Source organism: Ambystoma mexicanum, chromosome 13 (assembly GCF_040938575.1).
Source record: "Ambystoma mexicanum isolate Mex_15411 chromosome 13, UKY_AmexF1_1, whole genome shotgun sequence".
Taxonomy (NCBI): domain Eukaryota; kingdom Metazoa; phylum Chordata; class Amphibia; order Caudata; family Ambystomatidae; genus Ambystoma; species Ambystoma mexicanum.
The window spans coordinates 140,928,185-140,951,566 of NC_090938.1; the positions used below are offsets into that span (position 1 = coordinate 140,928,185).

Consider the following 23,382-nt stretch of genomic DNA (forward strand, 5'->3'; position numbering starts at 1 on the left):
CGGATGTGCACCGTACAAATGTAGGCGAGGGAAATCGAGAAGACTGTGGTGGAGTGACCCCAACTACTTTGTGGTGGGTTGGGTGCCCATATAACAACACCAAAACCACAACACTGCAAAGTCGGAGACCCGTCCAGATACCTCAGTGGTACTTGTTAGCACAGAGAGGGTGCTGAGTGATAGGAACACCAGAGAAGATGAAATGGCTGAGAGCCTGAACAACGAAAGGGAACCCGAGCCAACACAGACCCCAGAGACGTTGCCCCACAGCAAGGTAACGGGGAAACCCGTGAGGCTGCCAAGGAATTTAAGATAAACTGGTCTCGGTGAAACTGCTTAGACACTGAAATAAAAGTCTGAGATGGAACTGTAATGATGAGAGGGAGATAAAAGCTGAAAAAGAAATTAAGAATGGGACATAAATAACATGGGAAGAGGGGCAGGTACCATATATGCTAAGAGGCAGAGGCTGTAAATCAGAAGGAGAATTCTATGAAAATAAGACTGGTGAAATTCATAAGAGGAAAGAAATGCAAGCCAACCCAACTCAAACGAAGGGGCACATTAACTACCAAGAAAGCAAATCACAGTTAAGTATAACGGCACATCACTGAGGAGCAAAAGATAAGAGAAAATATTAAAAGGGATTCTTGGAAAACAACCCCTACGAAGGAGAGAAAACCCAGAGAACCTATGAAGGAATTACAAGAACTTGTAAAGAGGGTGACAAGAGACTATTTGAAATTAACCTACTAATAAGAACTTTGACTCAAAGACGAAACCCTGAGAGAGAAGACAATATGGAGATGGGAGACCTTCTCCTGAAGTTATTTTGTTAAGAAAAGTGGTAGGGTCAGTTGGGATTTCATTTTTGGACCGCAGACTTTATTTTTGTTACTTCCTGACGACGGACTAGCACCTTAGTTATTTACATAGGCCAGGTACACCCACATAGCAATAGGGACAGTTTGGCCTTTTTTATCATTTAATAAACACACAAGTAGAAATGTTAAAGTGTCTGCGCCCTTCTTCTGTCCCTCCTCAGGCCCCAAATGGCAACACTACTTTACTTTATTTCTTTTGTATTTTTATTTTTTATTTTATTTGAATTTATAAAGTGCTATACGCCAAAGCAATAAACACCTCTTTTTAAAAGAAACCATTACAGCAAGTGAAATATGGACATTATGCATTGGACCAGTTTAGCAGGAAAGAAGGTGATCACGCAAGCTAGAGCGAAACAAAGTAAGAGAACGAAGGGCGATTGGTAGCGCGTTCCAGTGTAAAGGGTCCGAAAGTGGGAAAAGGCAGAGCTGGGCACAAGGAGAACGAGGTACTGCTAAGAGGAAAAAACATTGAGAGCAGAGTCTGCAAGAAGGGCAGTACAATGAGAGAAGAGATGAGTGGATAGATTGTAAATGGACTTGAAAACACGACTTCAAACTTAACACGAGAATAAAAGGACAGTCAGCCGAAGATTAGAGTGCTTGGGGTAACCGATTTGCAAGGAGAAGGGGAATAGAAGACGGCTTGAGAAATTCTAGACCAATTTAATAGACCAAAAGACAGGAGGATGAGGTAGCATGGATTGCAGTGGAGAACGAAGAGAAAGATACAAAAAGCTTAATGTCTGCGTAGAAGTGGTTGGATACCCCAACGAAGCGGAGAACCAGTGTGGAGAGAGAACAGAACGGGACACAGGACCGAACCTTGAGGAACAATACAGAAAAGCTAGCAGGAGCCCCTCGCTGGAAAGAACCTGGCTAAGTACAGTGAACAAAGTGATTGTTATGGACTCTCAAAGTGTGTAAAAACCACAGAACAGGTTATCGTGCCATGTTCTTTCTAGAGAGGGGCGCCTGCTACACTTTTTAACAAAAATGTTTTTATTTTTTTATTTTAAAACCTTGAGGAACACCCTGATGTAACGGGAAGGAGAGTCAAGTGCTACCTTCCCAGGAGACAGAGTAGGTACAACCAGAGAAGTAAGATTTAAACCAACTAAGCACAGAACCAGAGAAGAACGAGAAGTGAGCAAGAGGGAGTGATCGATGGGGTTGAAAGCTGCCGAAAAGTCAAGAGGGATTAGGAGTGAAGAATGCCTATCATAACAAGCAGGGAGGAAAGAGTCACAGACGGAGAGTAAAGCAGCCTCAGTAGAGTGGTGAGGACAGGAGCCATATTGAAAAGGAGGACGTGAAGAAAGAAGAGACTTAGAATAAACAACACATTGCAGGAGTTTAGAGCGATTGGGGGGGGGGAGAGATGTAGGTGAAAAGAAGAATCCAAAGGTTTTTTTTTGAGAATCCGAATGATTGTGGCATGTTTAAAAGAAGAGTGAAACCAGAGGTTTGAAGTTGGATGTTGAACAGAGAGGTAAGAAAGGGAAGAAGGAGGGGATAGACTTTAAGCACGAGACGAGAGAAGGAAGGGGATCAAGAGGAGCAGAAGTGGGATGATTTTGATATGATGGGTTATTTATAACGCGCTTAATACCCAGAGGTGTCCAAGCACGGATCCTGGGATCCGAACCTGTGTTGTTCCGTGTGGCCTTGCTTGCAAGGTGAGCACGTTGCCCCTGAGCTATCCTCCCGAGACTACCTTAGCTATGAATACCAAAAACTAGTTTTCAGAAAGGGCAGTGAAGGAGGTGCAGGAAACCCGAGGAGAAGGTAGCGAAGAGAGACTGAGAGGACATCAAAGGCATGATAGCAGAACAGAGTGACATTGGAGGAAAAGTGAGATCCGGGGTCATCTGCAGAAAGAGAAGAAATAAAAGCAGGAACAGGAGATTGGGGAGAAAGGATACGAGATAGTTTGGAAAAGACAACGAGGATTTAAGGAGTAAGAAAGAAGCTCAGAGTAATGAGACTGTTTCGCCGGGAAGAGGGCTGCATCAAAGGTAGAGTGAAGCTAGAAGAGAACGGAGCAATCTAAGGTGGAAGGATACTGACGAAGAGTAGGTCTTATGTAGCAAAGCTCAGGAGTCGACGACCATGGTTGAGGGGGTCGGGAGGGGGTTTGAAAAAGTGTGAGAGGATGGGAGAGTGTCGATTTTTAAAGAAGCGGCGGCATCAGCCTAATGGGCAGCAAAGGCAGAGAAGGGATACAGGGAAGAATTATTGAAGGACAAAGAAAGCGTTGATGGAAAGTGTGAGCGGAGGGAGACTGGGAGGAATGTGTGGGAACAGGGATAATAGAAAAGGAAAGAAGATGGTGTTTGAGAAATAAGCAGAAAGAGAAGTAACAGTAAGAAAACGTGAGGTGCAGAGAAGACCTGGAGATATGGGGGGGGGGGATATAGGGAAAGAAGATGAGAACAGAGGTGAAGGAAAAAGCGTAATGAGAAGCGGGGGGAAAAAGTGAAGATGAGCTGGACTGGCAGACTGCCGAGCATGTTAGTGGTTACTGCCTGGGGCAGAGGGGGTTTTGTGGAGTGGTGGGGGTGTTAGCAGTAGATGTTGTTGTACAGATTCACAGTTGTCAGCGCTCAAGGCAACAGACTGTACATGAAAGTATAGGAGCATCTGGCTCCAAGCCGCACTGGAGCACACCCACAAACACTAAGTGCTGCAGACAGTGTGTGGGCCTTGTCTGGAATTTACCCGGTGCTTCGCCCTGGACATAATGTAATACCCATCTGGGAGTGTCTTTAAAACTCCAGCAAGGCGGCCGGAAGATGGAGTCTGCAGGAGGAGGTGCCACAGCAGAACCAGGCAGCTTGCGAGCAGGAACGGGAGACTGCCAAGCCGGTAAGTGGTTACGCCCCATGGGAGGTGGAGCAGTAGATGTTGATTGTGCAGACTCCTAGTTGTCATGGCTCAAGGCAGCTGGCTGCAGACGAAACTAAAGGAGCACCCAACTCCAGACCGATCTGGACCACACCACACACAATAGCCATAATGGCCATTGAGAATCAACAAGCAGAATCTTAACTTGAGAAGGCTATGTGCGGGGTTAGAAATGTGAGGCAAACAATTTTGTAAAGAGTTTTCAACTTTAGCTATTTTATTAAAGAAAACAAGTTGAATAAATGGGTTTCGGGGAAAGTTAAACAGGGGAATGACTGGTTTCCTCCCCCATGTGATTCACCCATATCCCCGCACCCTCCAGGGTCGGGGCCAGGAAGAGTCTGCCCTTACCCTTGCCACATGAGGAAGGTCTCGGGCCGGATTTTGGGGGAATAACTACTGATTCATCCCAGCTATTACCATGGCCTACATTGCTACAGACAAAGTGCACGTGTTGCCTTCCAATAAAGGTGGAAAAGATTGCTGCTTTTTTTTCTAAAAAGAGCAGTAATTGACCAAGGGGAAATGCCAGAGTGTTCAGTGGATGTTGCCCTGCAGGGGCGAAAGATGCACTACTCCCTTTCGCCATCCCTGTCATTGGTCATTGAGTGCATGAATGACCTGAGCTTAAGTATATTATCTGGTGTCTCCAATAACACTAGTAATAGACAGACCAGATAATTGGAGTAGTGAGTGAAGCTGAGCCTTGTCACATGCGCTGTCGCCCAAGTGCTTGCATTCGCCTACATTAGTTACAATTTTGGGGCCGCCCTCTGTAGCGGCCTTTAATTTTGTTCTAAACTCTTTGGTCCGCTTATATGATTGATGGAATACATTTCGAGATCAGAAACCAGCCCTGAATTCAATTAACTCTAAGCTGGGTTTCTTGGAAGAAGTATTACTTGTAGAGAAAAATGGGAAGGTGCAGAAAGACAATGACACAGTATTGTCTGGCTTTCCAGAACCCTCATACAGCCTATAAGACATGACCAACGTGGTCTTGTATCTAAACTATAGTGATCCTGTGGAGGGGGATGTTCTGGATAATAAAAAGCAAGCAGCAGCTGTGGTGGCTACTAGGAAACCTGGGAAAGCAATGCACAAGAGTGTGCAGGAGCGTATTCCGAGGGAGAAATAACATTGAATCGCAGCAATATCCAAAGCCCAGAGGGAGCGTATCCCCCATGTCATCACTTTAGGTTATGGGAGGGTGGGTTGGAGAGGAATCTGCGGTTCCACCCCATTTTCTTTTTAGCTTTGATTTTATTCACATTTTCTTATTGTTACAAACAGGTTCAATGCAGATTTAAAGCGTATACAATCAACTGACCCATTAAACCTATCCCCCTCCTCCCCCCCACCCCAACACCAGAGCACCACCCCCCCCCCCCCCCCCCCCCCCCGATCCCCGCGCCCGAACAAGAACTTTAATCTTGGGAGACTCTGAATGTTCTCTTCATATCCTGTACTTAGGAGTTGTGATTGACCATATTGCCGGTTGAGTTAAGGCCGCTGTCCCCCGGGCCGTGGGCACCCGGTTTGTTTACAGCATATCCCCGTCCCTCCCCTCTCATGCCAGGGCCTCGCTTTGGTGTCAGTGAACGTCCCATCCCCAGGACTGCTGCACCCCATACCAGTACGCTAGGAATGAACCAGAATCATTATTCACCATTGCAGTCAGTTTGTCCATCAGGAACATGTTTTTCACTTTTTTCAGCCTGTCTTCCTTGGAGGGGGTCTCCGGACTCTTCCACTTCTGCGCCCGGGCCAACCTACCCGCTCTCAACATTGGTTCCCACATCCTTGGGTACCTATGTATTTCCGTTTCCTCCGGGGGGAGCCCCAGCAGCATCGTATTTGGTGGGAGAAGTTTGTCTGATACCTCCGCAATCCAGTCCCTCACCTTCCCCCAGAAGTCTTGGACCTTTGGGCAGTGCCACCACATGTGGCTCCTGGTACCCACCTGGCCGCATCCCCTTGAGATATTGGTGGCACCCTTGCAAACATCTTTGACAGTTTCGCTGGGTTTCTATGCCACCCCTGCAGAATCTTAAAATTATGCTCCATGTCCGAGGTGAATAAGTTCCCATGGAATGCTATTTTAAATATCCTCGACCAAGCGTCCTCTGAAATATCCTCTCCTGCCAGGTCGTTCCAGAATGAGCGGAAGCTCCTCCTACCCGGAAGGTTGTTAGTGTTCAAGATTTTGTACATTCTGGATACAGCCCCCTTCTTGAAGTCGCTGTGTCCAGGAGTTTTTCGAAGGGGGCCAACCGTCTCAAGTTTTGACCCCCGGACTGGTCGCAGAGGATGCGGAGGTATTCGAAGATGGAAAGAGACCCATATCCAAGAGCGTCCCTCAGTTCCTCGTATGCTAGAAATTCACCCTCTCTGAACATCTGCCCCGCCCATTCCATTCCCGTGTCTGACCAGGCCTGGGAGTCCCAGAACCCCATACTACCCAGTTTGAGAGGGTGGCCCGGTTCCACCCCATTTAATTAAATTCCCTTTAAGGCTTTTACGATATTGGCCTCTTAGGATTAGATTGAACCTATGCCTGACTAATGAAGTTGTGGGTGCGAGAGCTAAGGTGACCCCTTATTGGTAGGAACTGCAGATTTTGTATAAATAAGAGCCTGGTGGAAACTTTGGAACTTCTATGTATTGAGTGCCATGCCTTGAATAAGCGAAAGTGTCCATTTTTGTTATTGTTTTGTATTTGACAAACGTTTTTTATACTCCGATATGAACTTTTGGATGACTATTTTGGGAGGAACACCGGTTTCCCTTCTAATTTTAGCTGTAAGGTATGTTAATTGTATTATGATACATTTGGGGGCAAATATATTTTTTGTGAGATAAATTGCTATTTGAGATGCATTTCTTTCATTGTTCTTTATTTTCTTTGATATACTATTATGTTTTTGTGTGTGCTACGCAGGGTTTAATGTATGGGTATATTGTACGGTTATCATTAATTATTGTTCATGGGTTTTTTCTCTCTTCACTTTGTGATTTGTTTTAATGTGTGAAATGTTTGTATTAAACTACAACACACAGTAAATAAATGAAACTATTTAAGAAAAGACATGTTGGTGTACAAAACGCCCTTTTGCCATGAAGACTTTTTTCTATTACATTAAGAATTTTCAACATTTTGTTTATTTTACACAACATTGCAGATGACTGAATTTGAACCCATGTCTTGATTCAAATCTATTGCACACATTAATTATTTGCTTTTAAAAATGTGAGTGAATAATTTTTCTATCCTTGTTTCGTCTGTTTTATACATTCAAGAATATTTTGTTTTCCACATTTTTAATAGACTTGCAAGTTTTTGGAAAAATTGCACTGATTTTATAGAAGTTTCTCACCTTTTTGTGTTTCGTTGCGTTTCAAAGTACTGGGTTTTTCCACCTACAGCTGGCTCCACTCAAGTCCTCTCGGCCGCCGATGTCATGGAGGTAGCACGAGGAGTCTCTGACCTGACAATAGCCCATGAAATAGTGATGAACAAGAACTTCCAGCTGAAGGAACTAGTCTTCCCTTCAGGCAGGTATGTTCTAGAGAGTAAATCTTTATCCCGCTCTCCTGCCACCAGTCCCTTACGAAATACCCTGCTCCTCACCTGTTCCTGTTCATGGACACCTGCTTCTATAGTGTCCCACCCCAAGACCAGTCCCTTCTCAGGGGGCCACATTTCTTGCCACATCCATCCACTGCCAAGCCATTGAGAACAAACCGCCCACCCGGTATTGATTAGTCTGTTTTTCAGGCTAGCATCTTATGCCCGTCCCGCTGATCACATAAACCGGTCTCTTCTTAGAATCACCCCTTCAAACCTCGACCCCCTCCTCTTGTGCCTTCCACCATCCCCTCAAAAAGAATAGTTTTTTTTTTTTAGACCTCTCAACCTCCCAAGAAAAACAGAAAATTCCCTTCAAGAGTACCTATGCCTGACTAATGAAGTTGTGGGTGCGAGAGCTAAGGTGACTTGTAACTGGTAGGAACTGCAGATATTGTATGAATAAGAGCCCAATGGAAACTTTGGAACTTCTAGTTATTGAGTGCAATAACTTGAGCCCTTACCACAGAATCTCTCACCATTACAAGAAACTATGCTACCTGTTACCTTCTTTTTCCCAAGTAACTGCTGATTGAGACACCCAACCTCTGTTCACTCTGGTACTGTATTGAACCACAAACCTCAACAAGTCCCTTAGCAAGCACCTTTAAAGACACCCAAGGTTGAGTGGTTCGAATGACCCTGTGTTTTCTCCTTTCTCTTCTTAGCCTAGAACATAAAGTAAAAGAGATTGTGCACAAGGTATTTTGGGATAGCCTCCGGGATCAGCTCTCAGCAAACCCACCGGATCATACACAGGCAATTAAACTGCTGCAAGAAATCAAAGAGGCAAGTGATTTTCCATGGTCCCAATGTCTGTGTGTGTGCGAAAATTCCAACACTGTGTGTGTGTGTGTGTGTGGGGGGGTGTGGGGGTGTGTGTGTGTGTGTGTGTGTTGGCGGTGATCAGACTTTCCTTCATGAATTCTTCAGTGATGTACCTGCAGAAGGCAGTTTCCTGTTTACGGAAGAAATATATATATCATGCACGTACATAGACCAGGTTTAGCATTCATATTTTGTAACCTGTTTACCCACGCAACACAAGTTTTATTTTTTTGTGGTTACCTTTCTAGTCTATTTATTATTTTTTATTGAACTGTGGGTTGTCTCTGACAGGCACTACTTACAGTTCTACTGCCCAGTCATGGCCGTCTGAAGGCTCTGATAGAGGAGGTGTTGGACATGGAGTTGATCCACCAGGGAGCTAAGCACGGGGCAGTGGATGTCCTTCAACTTGTGCGTTTCATCCTGGACATGATGGCAATGCTGTGTGCTCCCATCCGAGACGAAGAGGTGCAGAGGCTGAGGGGGCTGACTGATACTGTGGACCTCTTCAAGTGCGTAAAGATACAAGCTGGGCATTTTGGGGGTGGAGGTTAGAGGAGGAGCCTATAAACTGAATGAAAATGAAGGAATCTGCTGCAGGTTCTTCAATAGGACGTGACATTTTTTACATGATCCTGGTTATTCAGTTGGTAGCCCTGGAATTAATTTGAAGAAGTTTAAATATTGCCTTGCATCTAGGAGATTGTGTATGGTACACCCAGGATTGAGCATTGCCGTCTCTGGATTTGCTGCGTCAATTTCTTTGTCTGTAATTCCTCTGTTACCCAAATATTTGAAGGCTGGAATTATGGTTTTTCGACGGTAGGCCTTTGCATTGTAAAGCATGGAGTGTAGTGCTACAACGAAGTAGTAGTAAATGGTTGTACTTCACCCCCATTCAGGGAGATTTTCCATGTGCTGGACCTTATGAAATTGGACATGGCCAACTTTGCTGTTTTTAGCCTGCGACCACACCTGCAACACCAATCCGTAGAGTATGAGAGGGGCAAGTTCCAGGAACTGCTTGACAAGCAGCCAGGTAAGTGGGGCATGAACCACTTTGTGCAGATGATTGCAGGCTCAATTATATGAAAGACATACATTCTCTCTGTCAGAGTGCATCTTGGGCAGAACCAAACTGGATTCAAGAGTAGACGGTTTATGGATGGTTAAAAGGCAGGACACCTATTTATGTTGGCCATTCCAACAGGGATTGTAGTGTTCTTTTTGGGGTGTGATGTGAGGTGGTGAGGAGGAAAGGGGAAGGTTGATCATAGGTGTTTTAAAGGGCTACTCATTTGTTTAAAAGCGTTAAAGTAATCGGCAGGGGCACCTTCAAGAATAGCAATAAACTTGTAAAACTGTTAATGAACACCTTATTTGATCCCTGTAGTTGGCTCCTGCCGGGAGCTATTTTAATGCTAATATTTCCTTGATGTTTCGTCTTATAAGAAAACATTATGGCTGCAGTTCACTCTCAATGTACTGATGACTGTAGGATATACATAATTCAGCTTTGGAATGTGGTGGGGCAATTTAACTGAAGAGGGCAAGTAGTAGATATTATGCGAATGTGTGCTAAATTTATGTTTTATCCTCTTGTTCCTGTTTTTGTCAAACAATCTATCAATTGCATCCGCTTTCCTTTCGTACACTTTATACTGATTGATTTGTCTTTTTAGACATCTGTTGGGAAACATTTTTATTTTTGAAACTTTCCTTCCAAGGACATCACTTCAAAACCCCCTACCTCTGCTAGTTACTTGAACCCTATGGGGTAGGTACATCTTTTTGCTTTATTTCCCCTGCTCAACTCAGTTATTTTGGAGGGCACCTTTCAGTGTATGTTTACCAGTGCAGGGGAACTCTGTCCCCTGCGTGAGATACCTGTATTTCACTATTGCACACATCTCCTTGCAGTGAAGTGCTGCATTGTTACCCCTTTCAATGTTTCTCTAGTAACATTTTGATTACAGATTTGATGTGCCTAAGTAAGCAGGTGGCAGGGGACAATGTATTTGGTATCTAGAGGATAGCTCGGGGGCAACGCGTTCGCCTTGGAAGCAAGACTGCGCAGAGCAACACAGATTCAATCCCCGGGTACGCGCTTAGAAACCTCTGTGTATTATGCGCGTTCTAAACAATTGTATTTAATATACATTGATGATGATGCACTCTGTTGGCAATTTTTATTATTTACTGCATAAATCCTTTTTTACTGCCATGTGTTTTTTGCCCTGTCCTTTGGTCATCTTGTTCTTTGGCCTTCTTCCAGTTGTCTCACATCAGGAAATGCCATCCATACAAGTTATGCGCTTTCGCTGGATCCAGCTTGTATTCCTTGTTAAATTGATAGTGTTTGTGACCTGGCCTGATATTGGGAATCGGGACTATCTTGTTCGACTAGACATTCTGGCTAACGGATGCCCGTTGCTGGGCAGATTTGGGGTTTGGGGTTTGAGGTGATCTGTGATTGAACAGACCTCAACTGTTTGAGAAGATCCTTGCCATTGGTGGGCTATGGCAGCCCACATTGAAATAAGGGGAGCCCTGCAGCCGTTACCCACTGGAGCCAAGACCCTGAAGAAGGGAAGCCTGTGCTTAAGACCCGGATGACTGCTCTGAGGATGACTAACAATACTAAAGGCATATCCTGGTGAAACCCTGCCTCTTTTGCTGCAGCCTCGAAGACCATAGTCAGGGCTTCGACCCATACGCTAGTGAGAAACACCTGTTCAGATCCTGCATGAGACACCTGCTGCCAGAAGCTGTCGGAAGTGTCCTGGCACCATCTGTGCAGCACCTGCCAACCTTGAGCTGGAGCGCAGGACTTTGTAAGTTGCTGACATGTGGCTGAACACCTTCCATCCTTCTCTCCAGAATGAAGAGCCTTCTTGAAGCCAACTCTTTCTCACTGTCGCGTGTCTCTCATGTCTTCCTTTGATGGGAGTAAACTTTGCTGTTGCCTTTGTCTGCAATATCCTAGGGGGCGGGTCTCCTATCGTCGTGGGAGCTGCTGTGGTTTCTGTCCAGAAGTGACTATGCCATCCTGTTAGATCTTCGGAATGGCAGCAACAGAGAGACAAGCCTCAGTTTAGCCTTAACCAAACACAAGTCCACCCACTGCCTCTGTGGCCCGTGGACAGCCTACAACTGGACCAACGGCACAAATGACACCAGTGATTTTGTAGTACCCTAAGGGTAGTAGAAATTCGAATTTCAAGGCCCAAGTCCAGGTCATTTCATCAAAATGCCAGGGGTAGCAGAAGTGACATCACACAACCCTTGACCTCTTATGACATCACAGGAAGTGATGCCATTTGACCCCACCCCAAAGTGACATCACGGGAAGAGTTGGAACACAACCTTTCACCCCTCGGCAAAAGTGAGTGGCCGCACCTAAAATTGTTTGCGTACACTATGAAAAATATGGTTACGATGTCACTGTAAAGTGATCTATATCAGTGCGTATAGGCCCATATGATCAAATCACTGTGAATGCAAGCAGACGTCCAAGGCCAACCGATAATGATGTGTTATTATATAGAACTTACGCTTAAGTGCTTCATATAGAACAAATATACATACAATATCACCTAACCTGTGTTGGTACTCATTTATCAACCTCAGCAGGATGAAAGACTGAATTGACCTTTCTGCAAGTCGAACCTGCCACCTGCAGATCACGCACACATTGCAGCAGCTAGTGCTCAACCCACTGAGCTATTTTACCGGCTATAGCTATCAGAAAACCACCCACTCCAGAAACTTCAATGTAAAAACATTTTTTTAAAGTTTTTGCATTTTTTTTCTAGGGGTAGCAAGGGAGATCACAGGGGTTGCAGTTGCGATCCCTTAATGACATCCAGTCCCAAGTCAGCATTCCTGTTCATGACAACCCCCAACCAACCATAGGAATTGCATCGGTGTAAAGGCTACTTTCTAACTGTCCCATGCCTGGTTGTGATCAGTGGACCTTTGGCCAAGGCTAACCACGCAAGCTAACTCCTATTGTGATGCGATTTGGTAGAGTATGCCAAAAACCTTTTTTTCCTAGCTTCAAAACTCTGGTCTAGTGCTCAGGCTATTGCTTTTGCTAGAGGCTGTTCTGGGGGTGATGCGGGGGGGGGAGAGGGGGACTTCCAAGACTGTGCCCGCTCTCTGAAATTTTCACTCTGAGGTGCTAGGTCTACTTAGCTGGTAGGGATGGACTGCCAAAGCTATAGGGTTTTGTATTTATAAATCTTTTTTATTTTAAAAACTTTTTATTGAAGGTCAATACAGATTCAACTTATTGCACATTGCATATAACCATACATATAATACACATATCAGATACATATTTCATCAATTACATTTCAATCACGTAGGGGGTTTCCTCGTCTGAAGCCATTTCGCACAGGTACATCCTGAGCGGGGCCCATATGTCCTTTGGGTGGCTACTCTGTGTCAGTCAATGTGTATTGTTCCTCACATCCATTTACGTAGGTCAAATCACGGAGAACATTTTCAATTTTCGGTGGGAAAGTGTTTGTCCAGCATTTCAATATGCATCTTTTGGCTACAGCACAGGAGACCTTGAACAATCTCCTGGTCTTTTCAGCTTGTTTGCCTATGTCTCCAAATAGGTATTTTTGCGGAGACATGGTTGCTGGAATCTGTGTAATTTCTTCCAGTATTTCTGCTACCTCTTTCCAAAATGCAACAATTAGGGGGCACTCCCAGTACATGTGTTATGATCCTGCCTGAACTGCTTTACATTTAGGGCATTGCCCCAAGTGGGCCACCGAGAATTTAGCCATCTTAGCAGGGGTATAATGTGGCCTATTTAGGATCTTGAACTGAACCAGTCGAAGACCTGCATTCATTGACACCGATTTTGTAAGCATACAGTATTTGGTCCATTTTTCTTCCGGGATGTTTATATTTAGGTCTTCCACCCATTTAGTTTTGATATTATTTGTAGGGATGTGTGTTTGTACTAATGAATATAATTTGGAGACTCCCAACCCCGTACCTGATGTGGCAGCCTGTATGCACGGGTGTGAGGGTGGTTCGTCTGGAAAAAGTGGCCAGCGTGCACTGAATGCAGATTTCCTCCTATGATATTCAAGCGTTGTGAGTTGTCCCAGTCCTACTGCCTCACCAAATTCCTCCCTTGTTACAAATTTCCCATTCGGGAACATGTCTCGCTTCCGAACTTCTTTGTTCGGGTCCCAATGTCTTTGTATTGTTTTGTTCAGTGTGGGTGGTATACCGGGGTATTTCCACAGTGGGACATCCGGGTCATATGGGGTTTCTATTTTCAGTTTTTTGTATAATGTCCATGCACGTACAGTGGTCCCCACTGGGTCATAGGGACAAGAATCTTTGTATTGAGGGTAAAATATAATGAAACGGAGATCTATGGGATGTGCAGCAAACTTCTCGAGTCATACATGGGGTGAGCGGTCTTCAAGGACATACCAGTGTTTTGCAAATTGCGCTTGCGCCACCAGATAGTATAATTCGAAATCCGGTGCTGCAAGTCCTCCTGTACAATAAGGTTCAGTAGGCTTTTCCCATTTCATTCTAGGGGTCTTCCCGTCCCATACAAAAGACACTGCCATTGCTCTTATTTTTTCAAAGAAGGTTCTACCTGTCCAGATTGGTATATTCACAAACAAGTAAAGTAACTTGGGGAGAATCACCATCTTAAGGATAGCAACCAGGCCATTTAAGGATATAGGCAGCTTAGCCTATGTTTGGAACTTCACCTTGAGCACTTGTATTATTTGTTCATAATTCTCTGTGTACAGTGTTTGTCTGTCACAGGTTATCATTGTACCTAGTATCGTATGTGTCCGGTTGCCCATTTGAGGTTCTCCGTTGTCACCGGGCATATGGTGTGAGGTGTCAGCGGGAGTATTTCAGATTTTTCATTATTTTGTAACCAGAGTAGTCGGCAAATTTGTATGTCTTGCATTAGGGGTGCCAGATTGGTGTCAGGGTCCCGAACATACAGTAACGTATCGTCCGTGTGGGGCAGGCCTGACATTCGTTTTCCCCTATCACCATGTTTTAGTCTAACCATTATAGCCATGGGTTCGATAGTTGTATGAGTATACCGTTTAGGGTTTCAAAGGATTGGGCCTCCTCAAGAGTAGGGCAATGTGGTAAAAAAAGTGTTGGTAAGTCTGTTGCCACCAACGTATTGGCAGTAACAGAGTTACCACAGCTTTTACTGTGCTGCCAAGTTCCAAGTTTGACCTCGAAGTGGAGGATTTACCTCCATCAAGATGCTGGAGATAAATCCTTCACTTTAAAGCCAAAACAGAGCAGATTAATCTGGCAAAATAAATCCCAATGGAGGCTTTTGGACTCTGACAATGGGGATTTTCACTGCCATACCACCACTGGTAATACTACAGGACTGAGTGACAGTAACAGCGAACTAGTTTGGTAGTAATTCAACATATTTACTGCTGGATCACTGCAAAGCTCTTAATGGGACTCCTTGTTTCTTCACTTTACTGCTCAGTTGCTCTAGTTTCATTAATTTAAAGTGCTCTTACTGTTTTTAGTGTAAAGTATAGGTGATCTTGCTTTGAGATCACCAACCGGTGTACATAAATGTGTGTGTGTGTGTGGTTAAGTGATAGCCGCTTGACTTTTACTCCACCTCCATATAGTTTAACCCCTTAACTGCTGAGGTGTTTCCCCTCATAGTCCTGAGCCCTTTTGTGCACATTTTGGTATGTTGACATTCAATCCCTTGTAACTTTTGTTGCAAGTGATATTCTGACCAAATAACCCTTTTCTTCCCACATATAGGCGGTCATAACTCCACCAAGGATTTGTGGTTTGCTGTAGCGGGGTGTGAAAGAAAAAAAAAGTGACCATATTTTTCATAAGTGTACCTTCTGTGTTTCCTATTTATTTTTTTAAATAGGACATGCTTGCACCGAATGGAAGAGGCGGGTAGGAAAGCTGAATGCGAACACAAAGGCATACATTTCTGAAAAGTAGATGACATTCCAGGTTCAGGAAGGGGTCATTTGCGCAGATCCGGCAAGAGCTATTTTCCCAGAATTTGGCAAACAATTGCAAAATTGGCAACCCAAGTTCGCCAATCTGTATACACTGGTATGATTATTTGCCTTCCTTGGGGGCAAATTGGTAGCACCGCTTTGCCACCAAAGAAGGCAAAATGCAATTTTGCCATTTTGTGGCAAAAGTCATGTGGGGGTTGAGGGGCTGTTTGGCCTTTGGGGGGGAGGGGCTCACCCCCAAAATCAATATCCTGGTGTAGGTGGTACAGTGGTGATTGCTGGTTGAGGATTGAACAATCCTCACCAGCAATTTTCTTGTGCGACAGCTTGTTGGAAAGGGGAGAGTCTCCCCTTTTTATCAAGCCCTCTTATGAGCAAACCGGGAAACACATTTCAGGGCCCTGCAGGGAAGGTACTCCAGGAAGGGGAAGGTTTCATAAGGTACAAAAGGTTGGGGGGTGTTTTATCCATTAACAATGTTCTTAATGCTTTTGCGAGTGTGTGTGTGTGTGTGTGTGTGTGTGTGTGTGTGTGAGTTCCTGGAAGCAAACAATGTTTTCCTTAACAGAAGTCTTCTATGCAGACTGGAATTACCCCTTTCCAAGATGGTGAAGATGTCTCTAGGAGTTGATTGGCTGGAAGTCAGAAAGGCAGCTTGGAATGTTGTTTAGGATTCTAAACTGCCTTTCATTCAAGACAACAACTGAGCAGGTCACAGCTACTTTGAGCTCCAGGTCAGATATTTATTGCATTTTAAACCAGTCCGAGAAACAGACGAAGAGTATCTTCAGGAACATGAGAGCTAAGTAAATCTAAAGTTTAGAGTATATTTAAACGTTTGTGAGGAGTTAGTTTGAATAATTCTAAGTTGTAAATACTTTTAGTTTACTAAGTATTAAAGCATAACTGGACTTTAAAAATTGCTGGGCAACTGATTGGCAAACAGATACTGGAAGATTGGTGTGGCAGGATCGTTGTCTGTTTATTGACTTGTATATCTGCAGCACAAGAGCCGGCCCTACGGTTAAAGAAAAGAACACTCTAACGTGCAGTGACATTGTGACGCGCACAGCCTTGCTGGTAACCCAGCAACCAGGCGAAGCAGCAGATTAGCACATAGGTAAGTCACTGTTAGCGCGCGTATACTGAAGGTAAGTACGCGTTCCCAGAAGGGAGCCCTCTTTGAGTGGGAGTTAAGAAAGGGAGCCTTGGGGCACGGCGGTGAGCTGTCGCACACGCGTTGTGGCGTACATCAGTTTACCAATACTAGGACTAACAGCGTAGTAGAAAGAATAAGGTGAGGGTCAGGATTGTGCGCTGCAACTTTTGCATCAATCTTACACTCTGAACACGCATTGTGCAGCTAAAAAGCGTTCAAGGGCACCATTCAGAACAGTGCTTAAGAGCAGTAGTTGTTCCCAAGGCAAGGAATATACAGGAGAATAAAGAGATGGCAGGAATCCTGCTCAAGAAAAAGACCAGATATAGAGTCTATAAAATGAGTAATAAGGAGACGGGTGAATCAAAAAAGAACTAAGGGTCAGAGAAGAGGACCATATCAAGACAGACATCTACACATTGTTACCAGAGAGCAAGTTGAGAGACATGAATATTTAAAAGTAAAAGAACTTTAATAGATCAGAGAAAAGAACAATACCAAGACAGACACATAGTTTCAAGAGATCAAGATAAGGAGTCATCAGGGAATCCTCTAGATGTAGATAGCAGAAGGGCTGTGAGTTCAACTACAGAATTGAGAAGCCAGTAGAGGATTCGAAGGTGCCTTCTCTAAGAGGAGGAAGACGGGTAATGGGAGGGAAGTGGTATCCAGGCAGAGAAGTGAGAGCAGAAGTTAGAAGAAACTAGTATTGATCTCATGCTTTTGGATTTTAGGTCTTCAGCGTTCAGTTGGAGTTTCAAGGAGGAGCGCCTCAGTGAAGACTTATTTTATCCACTTCCCCTTATTTCCCCCACACCCGAAAGACTGTGGGCTCAGCAGTAGTCACTAAAACTCATTCAGTCCACAGTCTCGAAGGGGTAAGTGGGTGTGCCTTCTCATCCTCTGCAGGATAAGAAGCTGGGACCTGACAAAAATGCCCTTGCAGCACGCAAAAAGCGTGTCTGCTAAATTTACAAACTGAAGCCTCTCTGCTTCAGCTTGTAAATTTTGTTTCCTGGCGACGTCCTCAGGGCACCCCCAGGCACGTAAGGGGAAATCTTATACTTCATAGCCTGGGGTCGGGAGCATCAGTGATGCTCCAGTGGGGGGCGATCCACAACCCCACAGTTAAGTAATGGGGGTGGGGGGGTGGGGTTAAAGGCACAATATAAGAGTATTATATTTTTTCTTTTGTGTTGCTTATTTTATTTGGGTTCTCTTGTATGGTTAACTGTACCATTGCACCACCCCACATCTCCTGTAGTCTACTTTTCTTATCAGTTTACATTTGTTTGATAGTTGGGCTAGAACAAAGTGTCCATTACCCTGCTCACTAAATAGTGGGGCCTCTCCGAATCCTCTTAAAGGGCTGGTTCTGAAAATCTATCGGCACAGCACACACTCCAACATCCAACTTTAAGAGTAGTCTTAATTTGTTTTATTTTTGTGCAGTTATCTAGTGGTTAGTGTATTAGAAGATGGGACAAATCAAACTGAAATCTTGGGTGAACTTGTAAAACAGACAAAAATCGAGACCCACCTTACCTAATGCGTCTTAATAGCATAAACTGAGGAACCTGAGGGCGTCCTCACTTCCCTTCCTCTCCCCGGTATTCTCTTCTTGGGTGGCCAGAGAAAGGCCATCGCTTTTGGATCCTGGCCCTGGGGGTGGATATGTGAGGGAGTATGACCTGGGCGGAGGAGACTTGGGGAGTCTGAAGAGGACGTCCCTAGGTGAGAAAATGTATTCCCCCCCTTTCCCAACACACCCTCCATCCCTAAAGCCTTTATAGGCTTTTGTCAGCCCTTTCCTTGTTCTTCCCTTAAAACATTCCCCAAAACACACCAGTATACTACTTGAGCAGTGGGGGGAGGGGGATTTCCGCTTCGGGAGCCAAACCGCTCTGACGTTTCACAGCTGAAAAAGAAAAAATGGCCACCAAGGAAGGGGAGACTTAAGTCTGTCCTCCCTTTCCATGGTGGCGTGTCGCTGATCTGGAATAGACTTGCTGGGGACGCGTCCACTCCCAAAAAGAAGGTAAGTGCGTGGCAGGTGAAGGGAAATCTGTAGATGGGGTGGGAGAGAGCACTTAGCTCGTTCTCCGGTAGGAGAAGAAGGCGGCCTCTAGCCCTGAGGAGGCTCAGGGTGGCGGGATTACAGTCTGCTAATTGCTAATCGGCCCCCCTCCACCACCCTGTTCCAAGCCTCCTCATTGTCTGGGGGCTGACGAACACCCCCCCCTTCCCCTCCTGCCAGGTACTAATGGGACCAAGAAGAGGACCGCTAGAATAACACATCCGCACTTTGTTAATGCAGACACATATAGACTTCCCCCCCCCTGCCCCACCTCCAGCTAGGTACAGAGACTAGGAGGAGGACAACAAGAGTGAACCGTCTAGTCCTTTTGGAATAAGCATGGAGGCGGGAGCTTTGAAAGCCAGACTCAAGATGGAAATTAAGTCAGCTGTGGGAGAACGCCCACAAACTGCTGGATGCATGCAGATCTCTGGTGTAGCGGTGTGGCTGGAGGAGCGCTCGAGATCCTGTAAAAGTGTAGAATTTATGCAGAAGGAAGCCGAGGTACAGGGCACTGGAGGCCGGTGGCAAGCCAGGCTGGCTTGACTGAGGGAAACAGTTGAGTGAGCCTTGAGTCGCAGAAGCAACACGGCTGGGTGGGCGCAAGCCAGGGAAGAATGCTTGGAGATGATGTGAGGTACCATACGGAGAGAAAGGAACCTGTGGCGGCGAAGGACCTCTTAAGAACCCGCAAGTCCAACCAATAAGTACAACCAGAAGGGGGAACACCGGGCTGGCAGGCAGACATAGTAATTAAGTAATGACCAATGATTTAAATAGAAGCACGCATTGCTATTTGAATGACAGTAGATATAAGGCCATTTAAATACCGAACGAAATGAAAGCAAGTTGTGAACACTCTTGAACCTTGAGAGGAGTGAAAGGAAGATTGTGAATTGTACTGAAACGATGAACTGCAATATGAGAAAACAAGCATTGGCAACAGCCAAATTACAAGGAACTGTATTACCTGGGAAACAAGTGCTAGCAAAGCCAAGAGATCACAAAGAGTTGTATGGTATAAGCCAAGAAAGTTCAAGGAAATATGTTATAAGAAAACAATAATTGGCAAGAGTAAAGGGAACATAAGCAAGTGTAACAAGAACATGGTGGCCAACCAATCCACGATACAGTGTTGGGAGAGTGCGACACATGTGAATGCAGCAAGCAGCACTGTTGAGGAGAAGCAGTGGACTGATGTTGAATGGAAAAGCTGTAAAGAAAGGGTACCGGTTGCGTGACCTGTAATGGGTGGACCAGGTGATCCGGCAACTGTGCATAGACCGGGTGCCCGTGAATGGAAAAGTTACTGAAAAGACCCATTAAGAAGGTGATTTTGAAGCAGTGTTATTTTGAAAGCTGGAAGATTTGAACACTTGGGGAAGGGAACCCCTGTGCTTTAACTATTCTGAATTTAGGGAAGCTGATTGCAGGCCAAGAGCTAGACGAAGCGCTGAACTTTATTTTGAACACTATTCATTTTGATGCTGCCATCCCCTACACATTGTATGCAGTTAGTTAGTTGTGAGGGCAAGTATAGGGTTTTGAGCACAGGCTGATGGTTCTTTTGGACTTTTGGACTTCTGGACTTCCTGATGTATACTATCCTTAGTTTTCTTTAGGTAGTGTACGGAAGGCATGGTATCAAACCGTGAAGACAGACACAAGTGATCACAGTTCAAGGGTGTTTATTGAACTTCCCTGGGTTGGTTAAACGCCCATCTAAAGATGGGAGCAAGCTACGACCATCAAATAATAGAAGGGCCTATACTAATAAACCTATTGCCAATCCTTACTTCTGAATGCAAAATGGTGTGGGACAATGTTTGCACAAAAGAAGTGTTCAGGAAATATGTCGGGAGAGTTGGCAGTTTGCTTCCATTTCTTACGTTTTCAGCACGTGGCAAAGCGACACATTCGAGCTTCAAACACACTCTGGCTTCTCGGCCACGAGGATACAGTTCAAAGCATAGGTATATGGGCCTTCTGCCAAAGCCTCTTTCCCAATAACAGTCTCTTACTGCAGAGGGCCTGTCCTAACCAACGGGCACCAAAGTTCCTTTCTTCTCAGGATTTTTACATGCACAAGTTCTCGCTTGCAGTGTTCATTATGGGTCTCCCTCCTTCAGACTCTGACCCCTTTTTACCCCAATGTTCACACTTTGTCTCCCTTAATCGGTCTCAGACCTTGTAATCTCGCTTTCTAAGTTTTCATCTTGCTATCAAAAATGTAAGACGTTAGAATGTGCAATTGGCTTTGCTTAAACCGTCGCAGGACCACCCTTTTTTTAAATATAATTTTTCCAACATGACCCATAAAGCATTGTACATATTAACTCTTACGTAAAGTTTAATGTTACATTTACTACTCCCCCCCTCTTCCCCCTCAGCCTACAGAACCCTTCAATCCTTCCTGCACGCTCCTACCAACATTTCCTGGGCTACTCCGCCCCTGCAGCGCTATCCTCTCCCCGTTTTTCCCGGTCTGACACGAATAGTGTCGCTATTAGTTGTCTCCAGGCAATCAACGTGTCTGCTTCCACCTCCTCCCCCATGCCTGCTGCTTCATTCCATACTGTTTCAGCATTCGCCCATTTCTTAAGATCTTGCCACCAGACCTGTGCCTGCGTTTTCCTACTCGCTTTCCAGCTCATTGCTATCCTACGTTTAGCTAATGTATACGCCAGGTATTTGAGTTTGCTCACGTGTTTAGTTCTGCAGGGCCTGGGGAACCCCTCACCCCCCCCCACCAACAGGCATGCCCAATGGGAGCTCACATCTAAGTTTCTTTTTCTGCCAAGAAGTGGGCCACCTCCCTCCAAAATATTCCTATTTCAGGGCATGACCAGAACATATGTACCATTCCTGCATTCATGTCCCCACATTTCGGACTTGTTTGTGCACCAGTGTGTTTAAACTTAAGCTATTTTCTTCGAGGTCATGTATGCTCGGTGGGTGACCTATAACGGAATTTGTTGCAACAGCGCGTTTCTTAATATCTTTTTTATGGTATCCTTGCACTCTGACCCACAGCCCGTCTTCCATTGATTTCCCCCACATCTTCCTCCTAGTTCATTCTCGTCTGGACCACCTCTTTCCCAACCTTAGACATCAGCAACTCCATATATACGGGATACCTCGTGGCCCCTTCAGACACGCCATAAAAAGTTTCTATGACCGTCTCAGGCTGTTGGGCCAACACCACTTTGGGCCACGTACCTTTGATAATCCTCAGCAGCCTAGAATATGTGTTATGCTGTCCCTGATGCAACCCTGTGTCCTCCACCAATTTATCAAACTCCTTCATCTGCCCGTCTCGCCACACATCCCCCCCCCCCATTGTCACTATGCCCACAGGTTCCCACTTCCTTCTGATGTTCAGCCTCATTTGCTCATCTTCTCTAGCGGAATCTGTGGGGAACACTGGGACGGATTCCCCATTAACTGGCAAGCTCTATTCAACGTCTTACCTCCCAGGTCTAACAGTCTACCCTCTCCCACCTTCTGTTTCGGCAACCATATCCTCTCGTTCAAGAAATAAGGGGTGCATTCCGCATTCAACAGTTTAGATTAGAGTGTTTGATCTTCTGATAGCCACCTTGCTACATATTGGATTTGGCTGGCCAGATAATATACTTCAAAGTTTGGCAATCTAATAACTCCTTGCTCGTATGAGTTTTGTAACATCCATAATGCTATTCTATTCCTAGAATTATGCCAGATAAAACCCTTGCATATGCTCTGTAGTTTTGAAAAGAATCGCTTGGGTATTTGTATGTGGGATGTTAGCAAAATAATATAATTGCCTGTGCAGTGCCACCATCTTTAATAACGCCGCTCTTCCCATCATAGTCAAAGGTAGCTTGGCCCAAAATACCATACTGTTTTCTATTTTGGATACTGCCTTCACTGTATTTTGCTATGTACGTCCTCAGTATTATGATATACGTCTATACCCAGATAGCTAAACGTCTCGGTTTCCCACTTTACCTGTAGTACCGGCAGTTTGTGTTGTGGCATTCCTACATATGTCCCCAGGGGGAATATGCTTGACTTTTTGGGGTTAACTGTTGTGCCAGACAACCTTGCATACCGCTCCATAACCTCCAGAATGTATTGTGTATTCTTTTCTGGGCACTTCATGTACAGAAGTACATGAAGCCTTAGGGCTAATTACTACTTCCCCATATTGCTGCCTGAAATATGTCGCTAAGGGTTCTAATGCTAGGATGAAAAGCATCCGGGACCACGGGCATCCTTGTTTGGTGCCTTTGCTGAGTGGCCACTGTTCTGATATGCATGCGCCAGTTCTGACCCGCGCCAATGGCTCACTGTATAGTAAACTGACCCATCTCGATATAAAGGTCAACTTCCGTATTCTATCAAAAATGCCAGTAGCCAGGGCCATTTGACCGAGTTGCAGGCTTTCACCGCATCCAGTGAGATTTTTGCCGCCTCTTGGGAGCTCCCTTGGACCTAATCTATAACATGATGGAGTCTCTGCAGGCTGTCGGGTATATTCCTACTTGGGACATGCTCTGTTTGGTCTGTGTATGAATTTGTTTGACTGCTCTTAACCTATTCGTTATCACTGCTGTCCAGATCTTACTGTCCTGATTGAGCAGCGAGAGCGGTCTGTAGGACCCGCACTCCGTGTCCGGCTTGTGTTTGAGGAGCGGAATAATGATTGCCTCCCGTATAGACCCAGGCAATGTGCCTGTATTAAAAGCCTCATTGGGCATTGCTAGCATTGAGGGGAGTAGTTCTGTCTTATTTTTTTTTTTTTTTATTTTAATTTTATTGGTTTAAAACAAACCTTTAAAATATTGCACAAACATCTACACAAAACAAGAGTTTTACCGACTCCG

The 23,382-nt window shown here is 45.0% G+C and overlaps 1 protein-coding gene across 4 annotated transcripts in view; it reads left to right on the top strand.

Annotated features, from left to right (window-relative positions):
• The window catches only part of TCP11 (t-complex 11), a 243,874-nt gene that overhangs the window by 126,891 nt on the left and 93,601 nt on the right, over positions 1-23,382 (top strand). For 3 of the 4 annotated variants that reach the window (XM_069633483.1, XM_069633482.1, XM_069633484.1), the window contains exons 3-6: positions 7,218-7,350; positions 8,088-8,208; positions 8,539-8,759; positions 9,150-9,286. In XM_069633483.1, coding sequence (XP_069489584.1) covers positions 7,218-7,350; positions 8,088-8,208; positions 8,539-8,759; positions 9,150-9,286 — 612 coding nt within the window. Of the gene's footprint in view, positions 1-7,195; positions 7,351-8,087; positions 8,209-8,538; positions 8,760-9,149; positions 9,287-23,382 lie in introns of all 4 variants that reach the window. The other variant, XM_069633485.1, reaches the window with a different exon arrangement.